Source organism: Mauremys reevesii, linkage group 8 (assembly GCF_016161935.1).
Source record: "Mauremys reevesii isolate NIE-2019 linkage group 8, ASM1616193v1, whole genome shotgun sequence".
Lineage (NCBI taxonomy): Eukaryota > Metazoa > Chordata > Testudines > Geoemydidae > Mauremys > Mauremys reevesii.
In genome coordinates this window covers 34,357,279-34,374,811 of record NC_052630.1, presented here as the reverse complement: position 1 = coordinate 34,374,811, position 17,533 = coordinate 34,357,279, and the positions used below count along the sequence as shown (strand labels likewise).

The following is a 17,533-nucleotide window of genomic DNA, read 5'->3' as shown; positions in this document are numbered from 1 at the left end:
GGGTGTTTGTTGGGAGAAACTTTAGCTGGAAAGAAACCTATGGCTTAATATTTATTCATAGAATTGTATGTGCTGTTAATCTCCTCATCTGGCTGGGATACTTTTAAAATGGCTTTGGAAAAAACCTTCTAGCTGAGGGTCTTCCATCCGAAAAATATGCACCCGAGGCCACACAAGCACAATCCAATGGCTGGAAGTTGAAGCTAGAGAAATTCAGACTGGAAATACAGTGTAAATTTTGAACAGTGAGGGTAATTAACCATTGGAACAACTTACCAAGGGTCATGGTGGATGTTTTTCTAAAAGATCTGCTCTGGGTCAACCAGGAACCCATTCAGGGAAGTTCTTGGGCCTGTGCTATATATGAGGTCAGACAGATGGTCCCTTCTGGCCTTGGAAACTATGAAAGCCCCAGAACCTTGGGTTCAGCAGGGCCAGGGTGTGAGTGCCCAAAGTCAATGGCATTTAGGCCCTAGGGGCAGACCTAAATACCTTTAAAATCTGGTCCTATGTGCCTACATTCTATTTAAAAATGGGATTTAGGCCCTTCTGAAAATTTGACCCATTGTCATCACTGAATAATTAAGACCACCCAATCCCTTTCAGACAGGCCAGCGAAATCGTTTTGGAGGCTTGGACCTCACTGTCTGGTTCTCCCCTTGCCCGCAGAGAGAAGTGATCTAAATCAGCCCTATACCCAGGGCTGGATTAACCCATCACTGGGCCCTAGGCGGACATACACACCCGGGCCCCTATCTGGTTGGAGGAGGAAGTGGTTTCTTTACCCAGCCCCCTCCTCTCTTCCTGGCGGGGTTGGGAAAGGCAAAGCGAGTCTCAGCTGTGAGTAAGAATTATCTGCCCACTGTGAACTGAAAGGCCCACATTTGAGCAGCGTTACAAGGTCACAATGCCATTCATGCAGGGGAGTGAGGGTCTTTCAATTTGCCTTCAAATCTGCATCAGTTAAATAAAATAAATACATTTTAAAAATATAGGCACCCCCTCTGAATTTGGGCCATAGCCATGTGCCTAGTTTGCTTACCCATTATTCTGGCCCTGCCTATGCCAGCCGCAGATTAATATCCCCTCCACAGCAGCACAACTTTCTGGCCAGCCACTGGGGGTAGGAGTGGAGTCAAAGTTCTGGTCAGCCCCCTTCCCCACCAGCATACCCCTCGCCCACCTGCATGGGAAGGGAGCAGTAGCCCAGCAGACGCTGATCTCCCACGAGTAGCTCATGAAAGGGAGCAATGGAAGTGATATCCATACAGGCCAGTCCGCTGGCGGGCCACTAGACAGTTTGTTTACATTTGCATGGCCGCCCACAGCTCCCAGTGGCTCTCTGCATTGGCCGAGATTACCCTGTGGATTACCCTGACAGGCTGTGTTTGGCCCGTGGGCGGCAGGTTGCCCACCACTGCTCTGGGGTACATTCAGGTCTCATTTTCTAGCGTCTCTCCACAACTAGGAGAGCTAGAATTTTTTTATTTTTTTGTCAAATAAAAGCAGAGATTCTCATGTAAGCACAAGTGTCCAAAAGCTGGAGTGTGAATGGAACAGCAAACACCTAACGGACAATACAGAGAGGCCAGGCACCCTGGGGAATCCAGGGAAGGAAATCATGGTAAAATTGTTCGTTAATTATTATTAGTTCTGACCTCACATCTTAGGGGCACTGTGGAAGGTCAGTTCGTAGTGAACAGGCGTGCACATCGCTGAATCCTGCACTCAGTCCATGCTCTCAGAACTGTTACAATTCACCTGGCTGCAACCAGTGGAACAATGTCAGTAATGTGGTTTGCAGAGAGACCATACAAGAACAATGTGTCAGCCGCCCATTTGTCGGGCTGCTCTCTGGCTTTCAGCCATGTGAGCTGCGTGGGAGGAGAGGCCCAACATTCTCATTCTGTAACCACGCTTTGGCAGAGTAATTACGTCCACTGATTTGGCTGGAAGCCTGAAAAATGTTAGTGTTGTAAGGGATCATTGTCATTCCTTCTGTATCATGTGTGTGTGTGCGCACGAGTGCTTAATAATAATCCTGGGATATGCTCTGTCTGTGCATGATAGCAACCACGCTGGGATACGTTCTGTATGAGCACACGCACGCGTACGTGCATGAGAACAGCAACACTAGGGTACCTTCTGGGCTTGCACTGTAAGTAAGGACGGAGCCTGTGTCGTGATGGGGCTGATTCAACCTCTGGGTGCTGTCTCTCAGCACCTGCAAAGCAGTTTTCACCCCAGTATTGAAGCACTGACCTGGAACAATGGATGCAGTCTCTGTGGCCTGTGCCTGTTTCAGTTTCTATTACGTGCAATGACACTGCTGTGCCTGGGATTGATTGGAGCTGTAGAATCCTAAGGATCACTTCCCCTGCAGGAGTCACTGCTTTTAAAGCTGTGTGACTACTCCCTCCATCCTCTACTTCTCTGGTCTGGTGGGAGGCCAGGTTGTGCCTAGAGAACAGGGAAGGGGAGGTAGGACTCCTGAGTTCTAGTCCTGCCTCTGCCACTGAGCTGCTGGGGGTTTTGAACATGAGCAAGACATTCCAGCTGTAGACAGTTCCCTGGCTATGGTGGTGCAAAGCAGCTGTAACCTCACTTACACCCAAGGAGACAGTGCTTGTGTGAGGAAGGGGGCATTGGCTAGGGTGAGTAGGGGATGTGCGGCTCCACTGCCTCCCGTCTACAGAGCCTCACTGGGAACTAGATTCACTCCCCTAGCAGAAACCCAGAGGGTGGGGATGAGAATGAGGGATGAAGCCCTCCTTTGGGACTAGGGAGGGGTGAGGTATTCCCAGCTGCACCCGCTTCCCCAAACCTGATCCACAGAATGCCCTGCAGGCTCTGAGGCTGCTCTCTGTCTAGACAAACCGGGGACTTTCCCACATACACAGAGCCAGGTGCCTAGGGGTGGATTTATAGAAACCTGTCACAAATGGAGCCAGAATGGCCCGAGGGGCTCTGCCAAAAGAAACCCCTCCCTGCCAGCCTCAAGGAAAATACCAGCCCATTGTTTCATTGACAAGCTGCCTTTTTCTCTTTCAGATGCTGAGACCATAACTGCATCTCTCACTAGAGGAGGCCCAGCAGGTAAAAAACAAATCATCCCAGGATCTCAGCCCCTCCCTCTTCATATGTGTCTCTTAGAACAGCCACTGTTTAGAGAACAGCTGGGATTATGCTTTAGGATGAAATTCACCCCTGCCTGTAGGGGCAATGTAAGGACCCCAGCATAGTGTGGAGCTTCTGCTATGCAAGGGGCAGGCACATGGAGGTGGACTGGCTCCCCCTCCATCCCGCCTCCCACCCCCTGCCCGTGGTGGAGCTGAGCTCTGCACCAACTCCACCAAGCTCATCATGTAGAGTGTGGGGAGGAATGGGGGCATAGCCATTGGGATCCCAACTGGAGCGTCTGTGAAAGAGCTACATTACTTGAGCTGCCCCCACACACCCAGGTTGGGATGGGATCCATCCCCCTGCCCCCACGTAGGTTCCTAGATACCACCTACTTACGCTGCCTTTGTGCTGGGGCACGGAAGGCATCACAGTGAAGACTCTGGCCCTCAGTTTGCAGACCGAGGGCCTGGCTTTCAAGGGAGTACAGTGCCCAGCAGCTCCCATTACGACAGTCAGGGTGCTGAGCATGTCAGAAACCCTGGCCCTGGCTGTAAGTGATGGGCTCACCTGAAAATCCAGCACTGAGACCCACATCCTCAGAGGGATTTAGGTGCCTAACTTTCATGGAAACCAATGGGAGTTAGGCACCTAAATCCTTCTAAGGGTCTAGGCCTAAGAGCCAAGTTTGTATAAGTATTTAGACACTGAGAAGTGCAGACAGGCACCCGTAGAACAAAACGGATTGTTTTCCCCCATTAATGCGGACGCTTTTGAAACTATGGACCTTTAAAAACTCCACGCATGAAAACCTGACCTTTTAGCCAATTAATCTCATAGAATCATAGAATACCAGGGTTGGAAGGGACCTCAGGAGGTCATCTAGTCCAACCCCCTGCTCAAAGCAAGACCAATTCCCAACTAAATCATCCCAGCCAGGGCTTTGTCAAGCCTGACCTTAAAAACCTCTAAGGAAGGAGATTCCACCACCTCCCTAGGTAACCCATTCCAGTGCTTCACCACCTTCTGCAAGGGCGAGGGAAACCGGAGCTCTAAGGAGAGCAAGTCAGGTCCAGAAGTGGGACAAACTAAAATGAGCTTTGTGCAATGCAGGAGGAATTGGGGACGCAGTGCTGGTGGGTGTTGGCTGTGCTGTGCATAAGGAAGTTTGCAAGGCCATTGGCTCTCTCTCAACAGCGGTGCAATCAGTTTTCCCACTACCTCACTCCAAATTCCCCTCCCCAGTTGTTATCTCCCTGTTTACCATCAGAAATGTTGTATCTGGAAACCGGTGCTCTGGGGAACAATATCTGTAAAAAAATATATAAAAAAAAAATGGTGCCCCTGAGCTGCCTGGCTGGGGACTAATTCCTGTTGTTTCCCTTGTTTTGAACTTCTGCTGCACATCTGAAAGCTGCTGTCACTTGTATAGACACCATCGAGTTAGGAGCAGTGGCTGCAAATTTGGACTCAGTATTGCCAACTCCATGTATTCAAAAATCATGGGTTAGGCTCCCAGAATTATGAGATTGGCTTTAAAATCATGAGATTTGAAACAATAATAATAATAATTAATAATAATTAACTTCTGGATTTATTCTTCTGGCCTTTGATTTCTGAGCTTTTAGGGGGCACTCAGCTTTTCTCTGTAACTGTGATGACTAGAAAGTTACTTTTAAAAAAGAAATGGAAGCTGAGACCCTGCCCTAATCACAGGATTCCAGGAGCTGGGAGTTGAAGGCAAACACCAAATAACACAAGATTCATGGTGAAATCATGAGAGTTGGCAGGACTGCCTAGATGTGGAAGCGGGAATTTTGATGTTACTCTTTTTTGCTTGTGTTGACTACTGTTGATTTCCACTGAAGGACATCCTTCCTGGAGGACAAGCTCTTGCTTGACTGCTGTCCCTGTGTTTTCTTTCTAATGGTTGCTCCACCATCATAGAGGTGGGCAATGTGATTGTGACAGCACAAAAGAGAGGCTTGGGAATTAGATTTCAGTAGTGTTAATGGCACCCGTCCTTGCCAGAACTGGTCAAGGACACGCAAGCTCTTCCCCGAATACTGGAAATATTTTCCTTCCCCTGCCTCCAAGGGGCTTTACTATGAAATGGTGCTGGTTTTCATATGCTTATTCCTGTCCCCTGAGGTTTATATTTTAATGAATTACTGGAAAGAAAGGATCTGAGAAGTTGCGATTGGAAAACCGCTGTTGTCATTTCATGTAAACTAGGGACCAAGGTAATTCTGGCATCTGCAGTCCAGTCCGGAGATGAAAACTTTGAGGAGACGGGCAGATTTTTAAAGCGCCACATGGGATGCCTAGCTGCTTTTGAAAACCCCATTAAGCATCAATCTGCATCTTTAGGCCCCTAAATATCTGACCCGTGGTGGTGCTCAACAGCATTAAGATCCCAATTTAACAAAGCACTTGAACATGTGCTTTAAGTGTTGTCTCGGCTCCAGAAAACAGCTCAAATGCCTTTCTCCGCCAAGATAGAGCAACGTGCACTAGCTTATTATTGCACAATGCCAAGCATTGGAAACACGCGAAGGAGCAGCACAAGAACAATAAGAGACCCACAGAAAACAAAGTTACCCTAAAATGAAGCACTATTATACCCTTGTCTTGCAGCCCTGACCATTAGGAACCTGACTGATTATATTGTTATGTTATACGTACCTGTGGGCTTTGTTCTTGGGGGATGAATTCACCCCAGGGCAAAGGTGTGGCACAAGACCTAGGCACCACTGAAATGAATTTCAGCCTGAGTGAAATCATATCCACACTTTTTGATTAAATAAAGATTAAAAATAATATAGATTCCAAGGGCAAAACATTGTGACCATCTAGTCTGACCTCCTGTAGCACACAGGCCAGAGACCTGCCCCCAAATAATTCCCAGAGAAGATCTTTTAGAAAAACTTCTAATCTTGATTTAAAAATTGTCCATGATGGAGAATCCACCTCGACTCTGGATAAATTGTTCCAACGGTTAATTACTCTCTCTGTTACAAATTTACACCTTACTACATGTACATATAGCTCCTTAAACAATAAGATCAACAGGTGTCACACTCTAAACAGCTCATCACCTCTGACTATTTGCTGCCTCTGGGAAATGGGTTTAGGTGTCTTCAGAAGCCTGGCCAGACAGAAGATGGGACAGGGGACACAATCCAAATGATTAGCAGAGAAAAACATGGGAAGTGGGGTAGCTTGACTCTCCAGTCATGACTCTATACAAAATACCTCGGTCACGTCATTTCAGATACTACAGCCACGCCACGAATCACAGCCGGCGTCACAGCAGGTACAGTCAGCATCTCGATCCAGTTACAACATCCAGTGCTATCCGGTGGTGGTTTGAGAATGAATAGGGCCCAGATCCAACACAACCCGAGGGCCCCCTGCCTGCTGACGTGTCTCTGTCTTTCCTATGGGACTGCATTTCCTCTCCAATTCTGACTGCTGTGCAATGCAACCTCTCCTCCCTCAGGTCTCTGGGGACAGTGGAAAGAGCAGACCCCTAATGGGGACATGAAGCATGGCCCCAGTCTGGCTCCTCCTCTCCAGGGTCTGTCTGCCCAGGAGCAATGGGTGGGAGGCTTGGCTTGGCTGCCTGTGGAGGGGAAGACTGCTAGCTGGGAGCTGAGTCAGCCAGGAGAAGAAGTTGTGAGGCAGGGACGGGGCCTACAAGTGGCTCTGTGGTGGCCGTCCTGGCTCTCTGCCTTGCCAATGCTCCCCATTCCCCTCACTCCCTGGGGCAGACCTCTGCGCTCTCTGGCATTGGGCCCCCTCCCAGTCTAGAGTATGGACCTGCCCCTAGCCACATCAGCCTGTCTCGGGTCTGGTGATGGATGAAGTCCTCTTCAGTGCTGCTTCCTCCTCACCACATCAATCTCTGAACCCTATGCTACGTGGAAGGCCCCTTCCCATCCACCCATCTGTCTGCCTCGGGCCCAGCAGGATGACACCTGCTGCTGGGGTGTGAGGGATCTAACTCCATCACTTTGCTTCTGTGTCAGGTATCATTTCCTCACCATCGCCAGTCCCTGCAGGCCAGCACCACAGCTCAGGTAAAGTTGGGCAAAGGGGAAGAGCTTGAGGGATACTATGGACATGTAGCCCGTGTGGCACTGGATGCCAGCAGAACCCACAGAGCAGTGGTGAAGGGAGCATCCTGGCTGGCATGTCCAGTAACTGGCCTGTGTTGTAGCCTGCTGGGCAGCTTTTGTGTTCAGCCAAGTGAAAACAGAAGCCATTTAGCAGGCAGGTGAACAGACCAGTTGTGGGCCTGCATTTGGGAGGCCTGCTGAGTGCCTAACTTTGGTGCAGGTCTTGCTTTCAATGCTTACCTTCTCCTTCTAAGTTTTGCTTAGAGTGTCACGTTCAAGTGGACCCCCCCAAAAAGCAAATGGCAAAGGTGAATTTCTGTAGCTGCTCTTGAGCCATCCAAGCATAAAGGAAGTGAAACACATAAGCCAGAATGTGTCGGAAAGCAAACAATTGTGTGTGGGGGTGATGGGTATTTCTAGGCCAGTAAAAACCTCTTTATTTTAAAAATTCAGAAAAAGGAAAAGGTGCAATACGAGATGGAACTCCTGCCATCTAGCCCAAGAGTTGTGTTCGCCTCAACACACATGAGCAATAAGATTTCTGGCTACTGCTAAAGTCACAGTACTGCAGGCACTCTGTTCCCTCAAGCAGAACTAGAAGCAGTTTCCTTGGCTGTTCAATGCTATGCTCTTTTTAACAGATTATCCATAACTCTCAGGAGGCCTGAGGACTTCCTGGGAAGGGCACTGCCTTTAGCTGAGCTGTTTCTAAACATTTATTCCACAGCTTCAAATGTGTTGACTTTAATTACACCAACTCCCAGGCCCTCAAAGCAGACAACAACAGGCCATCTGTCTGGCCCACCTGATGGAAAATCAAAATCGGCATCAACATCAGCTGCAGTTGGTAAGTGCCTGCCGTGTTCCTAGCACAGTACGGTACACTTCATTGTAGTGACACTAAGACTTTGCACACACCGGCTATCTACACTGCAAGTGAAGGGTGATTGTAGCACAGGTTGGCATATCGGTGCTAGCTTTAATCTAGCTAGCAGGGTAACACCAGAAAGATGCACTCTGGTTGCTACACTGACATATCTACACTATGCTACATGCCAAGTGTGCTACAATCTCACCTTCACTTGCAGTGTAGACATACACAGAGGGTTAGATTGTGCAACCCATCCTCCTGATTGTCAGTGAGTACTTCCTTATACAAGTGATGCCAGGAAGACTATGTAGGTAAAGGCCAAATTGTTGCATGCCCAGTGCACTGAGCCCTTTGGAATAGCAGGCTCTAAGCGCTCACCAACAGGAGTATGAGCCGTCCAGTCTGGCTCATACGCTGTGTAGGAACTTCTCAAGCTCTTCATGAAGTTTCACACAACTTTCCCCTGTATGGCTATTGGGTTAGACAGAAGAGTTATAGAATCAAAGAGCCATAGGATTAGAAGGGACCGCAAGGGTCATCTAGATTAACCCCCTGCCAAGATGCAGGATTTGTTGTGTCTAAACCATCCATGACAGATGGCTATCCAGCCTCCTTTTGAAAACTTCCAGTGAAGGAGCTCCCATGACCTCCCGAGGCAGTCTGTTCCATTGTCCCGCTGTTTTTACAGTTAGGAAGTTTTTCCTGAAATTTAATCTAAATCTGCTGTGCTGTAGTTTGAAACCCTTGCCTCTTGTCCTGCGCTCTGTGGTAAGAGAGCTATGACTTTTCTCCATCTTTTATATGGCAGCCTTTCAAGTATTTGAAGACCACTATCATGTCCCCCCTTAGTCTCCTCTTTTCCTTCAGCCTTTGCTTATATGGCTTGCATTCCATCCCTCTGATCATCTCCCTTGCCTCTGGATCCTTTCCAGTTTGGCTATATCCTTTTTATACATTACTGACCAAAATTGGACATAGTCCTCCAGCCAGGGCCTAACCAGCGCCGAGTAGAGCACTGAGTCTTTAGTTTAACATCTCAGCCGGTATCTCTGATGATTGCACAGGTAAGCTAATCCGTGCCATAGATGGTTTATTGGCAAGCAATTTTTTTACTTTCATAAAAGAAGCAGGAAAGCCCAGAGTGCCGGGGCTATGAACTGCCAAGCTAGAGGTGCCAGGACTATGAACTGCCAAGCTAGACGTGCCAAGGCTCAGCCCGAGCAAGCCCTGGCAAAAATTAAGCACTGGGAAGAGAGTTTGCGGTTAAATTCAGGTTGAAAAAAAATCGTCTGAGAGAATGCAGTAACAACTGCAGGGTTTTTTCCAGCTTGCAATGTTATCCTGTGAGCTGAATTTTGGGGGTTCAGTGAAAGCGACAGTTTCCCCAAGGAACTTTAAAAAACAAAGGGCAGCCCTATAGTTGACTCCACTGCGCTGACATGCATTGTCTGGTGCATCTTCAGACCACATTCTCCCACACTGCTGTGTTCAGGGTCTGCACTAATTTGTTCACAACCTTGGCATTCAGCGCGGCGGGGTGGGGTTGTGGCACTGCAGACGCTCAGGAAGCTCTTTGGGGTGGAGGGTGTTGGCTGCTGGCCAGCTGAAGGGGTGGAATTTTCAAAAGCACCTCAATTGACTTATGATCCCCAGGCTCCTGGAAGATCAATGGGACTTGTGCTCTTAGTCACATACACTTATGAAAATACCCCCCGCCCCCACATGCCTCCCCAAGGCCTTTTGTTGGTGAGTTGGCAAACAGTCAGCATTAAAATCAAGCCTTCTGATCAGTCAGTGGCACAAATATCTTTGGCAAACGGTTTAGGTGAGTTTCTGATCAGTCACAGGGGAATTTTTAATTCCCTGTTTCCCCATGGTTTCGATCTAACTTCAAAGCATGGAATAGGGGGTGGGGATGGGGTACAACCACAGTAGGGGTTTGGTTTTATTTGGTGGGGAAGGTGTTAAGCCTAAAAACAAAGCCCTTTTTCACTGGGTGCCACTGTGGTTAGGGAAAACCAACGTTTCCCTCCAGCTTGGTCTATAATTCTTTTAATTCCTACAAACTGTCCATTGACAAGTCTCGTGTCTTGTGTTTTCCTCATCCAAATCCAGGGGAATTGGGAGCACAGGCTGTGTCCCTTTATATAGCAGCTTTTAATTTAAACAAGAATTCACTGCAATTGAACTAGCTGGTTTACAGGGTCCAGGTGCTCTAAATGAAGTCCAACCTTGGAGTTCTGCTGTCCGTAACACCTGGAATACACGGGGGTGTCATCCCAGCAGTCAGTATAGACCAGATGACAAAATCCAACCAATGCTCCCTGACTGGACTGTGTCTGAGTGTGAAAGGAGTGACCTCACTTTGAGAGTAAAATGCCCCCTGTAATGTCTTGGAAAGATCCTTGCCATGCTTCTGACATAGGCCCTAATCCTGTAGTCTCTTCCGAGCAAGATTCCTATAGACTTCAGGGACAGTTCTCCCAGAGCAAAGGCTCAATCCAGCACTGAAGTCAGTGGAAAGACTCCAATTAAGTTCAGCGGGAGTTGGACTGAGCTCTAAATCCTGAGTTCAGGCTTTAAACCCAAGACTGTGGAACAACCAAAGTCCACCCCTGCCCCCTCAACAGTCCATTCCAGATTTTACACAAGTCCAAGTGCATGTAGTGTAAGTTAGTTTTATCTATGTAGATGTTTATGCTCAGTGAAGCTAATAGTTCTTCAGGGGATCACAGAGCCTGGTATTTAATTTGAATCCTGCTTTATGTAAAAGCTCAGTGCAGCTTTAATTATGGAGTTGCTACTGATATTTCCATCATTCCAGGCTTTTCGTGTGGGATCTAACATTTCCCAAATACAAAGTACCCAAGCCAGGCTCAGCAAGCAGAGTAGCAAAGAAAGTCCTATAAGACAGTTGTCAAGTGACCATGGATAAATTAGAAGATGCAGTATTTTAGCACAAGGCAAACAACTTGATGACTAATAGAACCATTGTACAGCAACATCTGCAAGCTGGATAATCCCACTACCAGTTATGTTCCTCCGGCACAGTTCTACTCTGGGAGGCAGCTGTTGAAGGCTGCTTGAAAAATTTCAGTCAAAAAGAAGGTGTGGGGTTTTTGTGGGTTTTTTTTGGGGGGGGGAGAGGGGCAGGGGTGTTGAGAAATGTGTTTTGTCTACATTGAAATTTTCCATGGATAAGTGTCAGTTGGCATTAAAAATTTCACTTTTCCAAAGTGACATTTTGAACCAAAATGTTTCCATTCAAATTAACATTTTATTTCAATTGAAAATATCAACATTTTTCATTTCAACACTTCCAAATGGAAGTTTTTCAGAAATTTTCATTCTGTGAACATTTTGATACTTCACTTTTTTTGTCCTGATTTGGACGAAAACAAATGTTGAAATATTGGAATGTTCCACAGGACAAAAATTCCATTTTCTGACCAGCTCCTTTGGTTTCCACTTGGAAAATCTGTTTGTGCTCCAGTGTAGGAGCCTAAAGACGGTGTTACAACCCTTTGCACAGCATATCCTGGATTGGTGCCATTACATCACTGTCTCTCAAAGCCATTGCCATAAGCAGAGGCAGAGAGCTGTGCCAGGAGCTAACCAGTGTGTCTGATAGTTCCCATACACTCTCTGGAAAACCTGAAAACACCACAGAAGTTTCCCTTCCTTGGGATGAACTGTTCAGGGATAAAGGGCGGTTGGTTGAGCTAGGCAGAAAAGCTGGTTCTTGTGGCTAAAGCACACAAATGGAAGTCGGGAAGTGTGGGCTCTATACTTGGCTTTTGCTGAAGACGTGTCATGCCGCAAATCCCTCGGCCTCTCTGTGCCGGCTGTAAAATGGTAGGTCGTGAACATTCATTCATTCATGCGGATCTTTTGATGAAAAGGGGCACAGACATGCAAAATACGGTCCTGCTCTCATTGAGGCCAGTGGGAATTTTGCATTGATTTCACTGGGAGCAGCTCAGTCTCTCTCTGCAGTAAGGCTAAACGCTCTTTGGGGGAATGGAGGCACCTTGCCAATGTGGCCTTGGAATTACATTCTCCCCAGATTCTGAGTAAAAAGTCTTTAGGTGAAACTACCTTTTCCACAGGTGCTTCGAAACAAGTGACCTCTACAACCATCGCCTCTGACTGGAGCACCGGACCTTCCCTCCCCGACCCTGCCCCAACGGAGGAGAAATCAGCTCTGACGATGGCAGCGTTTGGTAAGGGCCTGTATTTTGGTGATGCGGAGGCGAAGCTTGGTGATGCAGTTGGTTTCAACCCTGGTAGGATTAGACCAGGAGTAAACTCAGCCTTTTGTGTTAAAGGTTTATTGGAAGTCAAGATGTATTGTCATTTGAGGAAAATACCACCTAAGACAAAAGAGCAAGAGGTTTCTCATTCTAGTGAATATCACCTCTCTGGTCAATACATTTTGATGTTCATTACAACAGAAATAAAAATCTGCTTAATGTTTTTCCTTAAGGATGCAATCCAAGTCCCATAGAAGTCAACAGGGCTAACTCATTGACTTCAGTAGGAGTTAGACTGGGCCCCAAACAGACCCGTTACATTATCATTGACTAATTATTCTTTTCTCCATTGCTCAGGTGTCATCAGCTTCATAGTCATCCTGGTAGTTGTTGTTATCGTCCTGGCCAGCGTGGTCAGTCTGAGATTCAAGTGTAACCGTTCCAAAGATGCAGAAGGTATTTGTATATGCTTGTGTGGTTACAGTCATTCCAGAAGTGCTATAAGGGGTTGTATCCAGAGCTAAATGGCATTTCTGGTCCAGATCCCTGTTTTCAGTCACAGATGGGCTTCAGAACTGGGCCCATGTAATTTTGGTATAAAAATCCTTTGTAGGCCGAAACTCTCCATGTTTGGTCTCATCCTGAAATTATTCCTTTCTCTCTTCCCCTTTACCCCCACTAATTAGCAAAAAAACTTGATCTGGCCACTTTGAGTAGAGGGGGAGGGGAATGAGCTTAAGATGCTTTTATTAAAAATGGCTTTGTCTTTTAAAACCAAACGTAGTGCAGTGGAGAATAGTCATTTTTGCCTATGTAAATAAAACAATCCAGTGTGAACGTATATTGAAAGACCAAGTCCTACCCTACACATACAAGGGACAGAGGTAAGTCTGGAGCTGCCTCAATGCAATCTGCAGATTTTACTGGCTTTAAACCTCTTGCTCCACGTTGTATTAGCACAGATTTTTGCATTGAATGTGTAGTAAGATTTCCTGGTAAAGCCTGTATTCCAGCTCAAGGACTGTCCACTAGGGGGCAAAGCAGCTCAACTGACAGGACACTGGATGCTTAGCCAAAAGGCTTAAAAGAAACAAGTAAGGCAAACATCAGCACTATATTCAGCTCATTCAGCTTTATACAGTTTTCTCTAATCAGGGCTGAAATACCTGGCAGAGGCTTTACATTCCATTGATTGCCATTTACAACACTACCAGGGTCATTCTGAATACATCTTGCTTTGCTCATTGATAGATATTTTTTTTCACCCAGCACCAACTGTTTTTTCCCCCCAACAGATAAACAGAAGCCGGGGAGCTCCGTGGTATCTGAAAGGTAAGGCTGCTCGGCAATCACGGCTTTCTTCACGGCCCACTATCAAGGATCAGGGATTAGTATCATTTATTCGTATTGCCATAGCACCTGTGAGCTCCAGGCATGGACTAGGACCGATCTCTGAATTTCTGAGATGCATTGAAGCCAGTGGAGGGCACAGCATCTTCAGGAAATCAGCCTACTTATATTTAGGTACCTAACTATGTACTTAGGTGCGTAAGTTTAGGCCCCCAGATCTGAAAATGCCTTCACTGAGACAGGAGTGGTCCCAAAGACCAAGTTTATATGACACGCCCCATTACCACAGTATCTGAGCACCTCACACTCTTTAAGGTATTTACTCCCAATTTACAAATGAGGGACTGAGAGGCTAAGGGTCTTGCCCAGGGTCACTCAGAAAGTCTGTGGCAGGGAATTAACTCAGATCTCCCCAGTCATAGGCTAGTGCCGCAGTCACTAGATCACCCTTCTCTAAACTGTCTGACAATCCAATCTGATTCAACGGAGTAAAGGGAAAGGATGCCTCTTCCTGACTCACTTTTTTCACACACCTCCACAACACAAATGGTAGTAATACCCCTGAATGCTGCTGCTACTTTAAAACAATATGTTCCTGGGGCTTCTTTGTATAACACAATCAGTAACCTAGTGATTGCCAGAGCCCTGAAGGCTGAACTCCGCTGTGTAGCCCCAGAAGGGACACAGCATGAGCAACAGTCAGTGAAAGACTCCCCATGCCTAGCAATGTGTTCAACCATGATGCTGAAGGACCACGTAGTGAAAGGGTAATTCAGGTGCTCTATCCTTTGTGTCCTTGGCCGCTTCATGGAGTCTGCCAACAACTGTACTAATTGTGCTGATAGATTTGTTACATGAACATTTACCTACTTAAGAATTGGTCTGAAACCACAACTTGTTTCCCAGAGACCACTGAGGAGACATCGGATGAGAAGAACTTTCATTTATACCAGTAGAGATGGGTCAAAACCAGAACAATGATTCCAAGTTCAGATGCAAATTTCACAGGACTGTGGTGTATCTCACTGATCCAGTTTGGATCCATTAATCCAGAAGCCTCCTACCCATAACTATGGGGAGTGCCAGATCCAGATTTGAATTCTATAGCTTGGGCTCATCTCTCTTCATGGATTGGAAATGAACCAGCAACCAAGAGGGGGAAAGCTCTAGCAGCTACTCCTGGTCCACTGAGCCATCCTTTTCCCTAACCTTGTCTGATTGTGATGAGAAACCTCTCCTCTTATGACAGTGCTTTAATTTTCCAAAGACAGTAATTGGCCTGCACCTTCTCTTGTTTAGCAGTTGCTCTCCTGCTACAGCCAAGGACAGCATCACTCTGATTTCCATGAAGAACTTAAGCATGAACAACAGTACAAGTTACCCCTCTTCGGAAAAGGTTTCTCTTTCTAGCCTCAAATTTTAGAGAATTGCTTAGGATATTGTTTCTCTCCTTGGGGAGAATATCCCTTTGCTTTCTTAATCCATCGGAAAGGTGGTAATAAACAGGTCCATGCAAACTTCCAGAGGTCTGAGTTGGTTCAGAAGAGCATGGAAGAATTTGGGTGCTTATCCAAAGCTTACCTGAACTATCTGAGTCCTTTGAAGCATCATTGGCATGTACTGTCTGTCTTTGTAGGTATAAGTGAGGGTTATGTTGCCATCTAGTGGCTAGCTGACAACACACTGGGAAGGTACTACCACTATGGGTGAAAAAAGTTCTTTAGCTGGAGGTAGAGACCTATGTTTGAGAGATCAGGGACCACTGTCCTCCTCCCAACTCCCACTGTGGGTATGATGTGTTGTGATTGGTGTTTGCAGTACATGGTTTAATTAACATCATATGCCCCCCCACCCCACAGCTGGACCATCACTTCCCTAGAGGTTACTATTTGACACCTAGTCTAGCATTTGGGATTGTTGGAGGGATGGCCAAGAGTTCCCAAGTGGCTCTCCAAAGGTTAGTCCCTGGGTGGATACTTTGCTTGTTTTCTTTTGCCTGCCAAGAAAACCTGCTGATGCATCATTGTTTTGGTTCTTTTGTAGGTGTTATGAAGACAGTGACATGACAGGAGCCACGAGGAAACACTACTAGCTAATCAGCGCTGACTTTCTATTTTGGCAGGGGGAGGCATTCCCTTTATAAGTTATTACATCCTTTCCAATCAATATATTTACTCTAAAATCAAGCTCAATATCCCGATGTGGGTCATAAGAGTTTTCTCCAGCTGGAGCCAGCCTCTCACCAATAGGCATACCAATTTCAGTGTATTTTAGCAGCTCCTAGGGGGAGGAGAGCCAAACCTACAACTTCACCAATGACACAGGCCGCTCCTTTAATGACCCTTTGGCATCTGTGGCAGACAATCATTGGCTTGCCCCACAGCTGATCACAAACATCCCAGTTCAGCTTTGCACTGAAAGGCATGATCCAAAGCCCATTGAAACAAACAGAAAGATTCCCATTAACTTCAGTAGGTGTGGATCAGGTCTGAAGTCAATGCTTAAGTGCTTTGCTGAATTGAGGCATAACTGCTGATAGCCCTTCTCCGTGCCTCAATTTTCCTATCTAAAGCAGGGATGATATTTACCTACCTCACTAGGGTGTTGTGAGGCTACATTCATTAATGCCTGGAAAGCAGTTGGAGATCCATGAATGAAAGCTGCTGGAGAAGTGCAAAGTATTTTAATTATCGTTTTTATGAATTAAACTTCAGCCCATCAGACACGTTCCTATGACTATAGTAAGCTCCCTGCAGGGAATATCCATAACCCTTCCTTGATGGCAAATGTGGTCTCCGAGTATATGATGCTTCCAACAGGTCTGTGCTCTGATCCCTTCTGAATGGGGACAGCAACATCTGTTAGATGAAATGATTCAGTTACTTGGAATAACAGAAGTAAAGTCACTTTAACAGAATGCAGCCCTTTCTTTTCTGCCAGTCTTTGGTTCCTAACTATCAGTGTCCAAAGAGCCACCGGGCTTAAGACTATGTCTACATTAAAAATGCTACATGCTACAGCTGTGGATGCTCCACTGTAGTGGAGACAATACCTACAACAACTGGAGGGGTTCTCCTGTTGCTATATTTAATCCACCTCCCCGAGAGGTGATAGCAAGGTCAACAGAAGAATCCTGTCAACCTAGTACAGGCTACAGCTCAACTAGTTTCCTGGGTCAACCTAACTTTTCAGTGTAAACCCAGCCCTCAAGCAGAGAGACCATGGCACATAATCCCTGTACACTGGTGGACCTGAACACCAGCCTGGGACAAACAAACAATCAGCCACATGTAATTACATTTCAGCCCTTTCTTGAGGGCTCTGTTTATTCTTCAGCACACAAAAAGAAACATGAAATAATGACACACGCAACAGTCCTGTTTCTGAGACTGTTCTCTAGTAGCAAAAGGTCTACTCTCCCCCAACTTGGGGGTCTTCTTGCTCCTCAGAGCCTTCTGCTGCAGCCACCAAAGAGAGTACAATGAACTCTCTCCTGGGCCCTCATTGATATCCTCCACCTGGGAATCAGACCCAATCATTAGCTACTGTCCAGCTGGGTCAGCTGATCCCCAGCACCTGCCTCCCTGGCCCAAAAAGGAACAAACCACACCCTTGTTACACTCCCTATGCAACACATAACAGGAAATGTCAATGAGAGTCTCTGCCTAGGCATTTATACTGTGCTCATCACTGTGATGTTTGAGCAGTGGTACCTCAGGTTTAACACAGATGTTTCTTTGTAACATGTTTGTGGCCAGACCATCTCCAAAGCTCTGAGCTTTCAAAAGCTAAGCAATGCTGGGCCAGAGTACTCTGTA

The 17,533-nt window shown here is 46.6% G+C and overlaps 1 protein-coding gene across 6 annotated transcripts in view; it reads left to right on the top strand.

Annotated features, from left to right (window-relative positions):
• ECSCR (endothelial cell surface expressed chemotaxis and apoptosis regulator) overlaps nucleotides 1-16,632 on the top strand; it is a 71,545-nt gene extending 54,913 nt beyond the window's left edge. For 2 of the 6 annotated variants that reach the window (XM_039483455.1, XM_039483459.1), the window contains exons 3-11: nucleotides 3,052-3,096; nucleotides 6,395-6,436; nucleotides 7,152-7,202; nucleotides 7,969-8,088; nucleotides 12,222-12,335; nucleotides 12,723-12,821; nucleotides 13,661-13,697; nucleotides 15,015-15,111; nucleotides 15,759-16,632. In XM_039483455.1, coding sequence (XP_039339389.1) covers nucleotides 3,052-3,096; nucleotides 6,395-6,436; nucleotides 7,152-7,202; nucleotides 7,969-8,088; nucleotides 12,222-12,335; nucleotides 12,723-12,821; nucleotides 13,661-13,697; nucleotides 15,015-15,111; nucleotides 15,759-15,767 — 614 coding nt within the window. In that variant the 3' untranslated portion in view covers nucleotides 15,768-16,632. The remainder of the gene's footprint in view (nucleotides 1-3,051; nucleotides 3,097-6,394; nucleotides 6,437-7,151; nucleotides 7,203-7,968; nucleotides 8,089-12,221; nucleotides 12,336-12,722; nucleotides 12,822-13,660; nucleotides 13,698-15,014; nucleotides 15,112-15,758) is intronic. The other 4 variants (XM_039483457.1, XM_039483460.1, XM_039483458.1 and 1 more) reach the window with 4 other exon arrangements.
• Nucleotides 16,633-17,533: the final 901 nt, after the last annotated feature.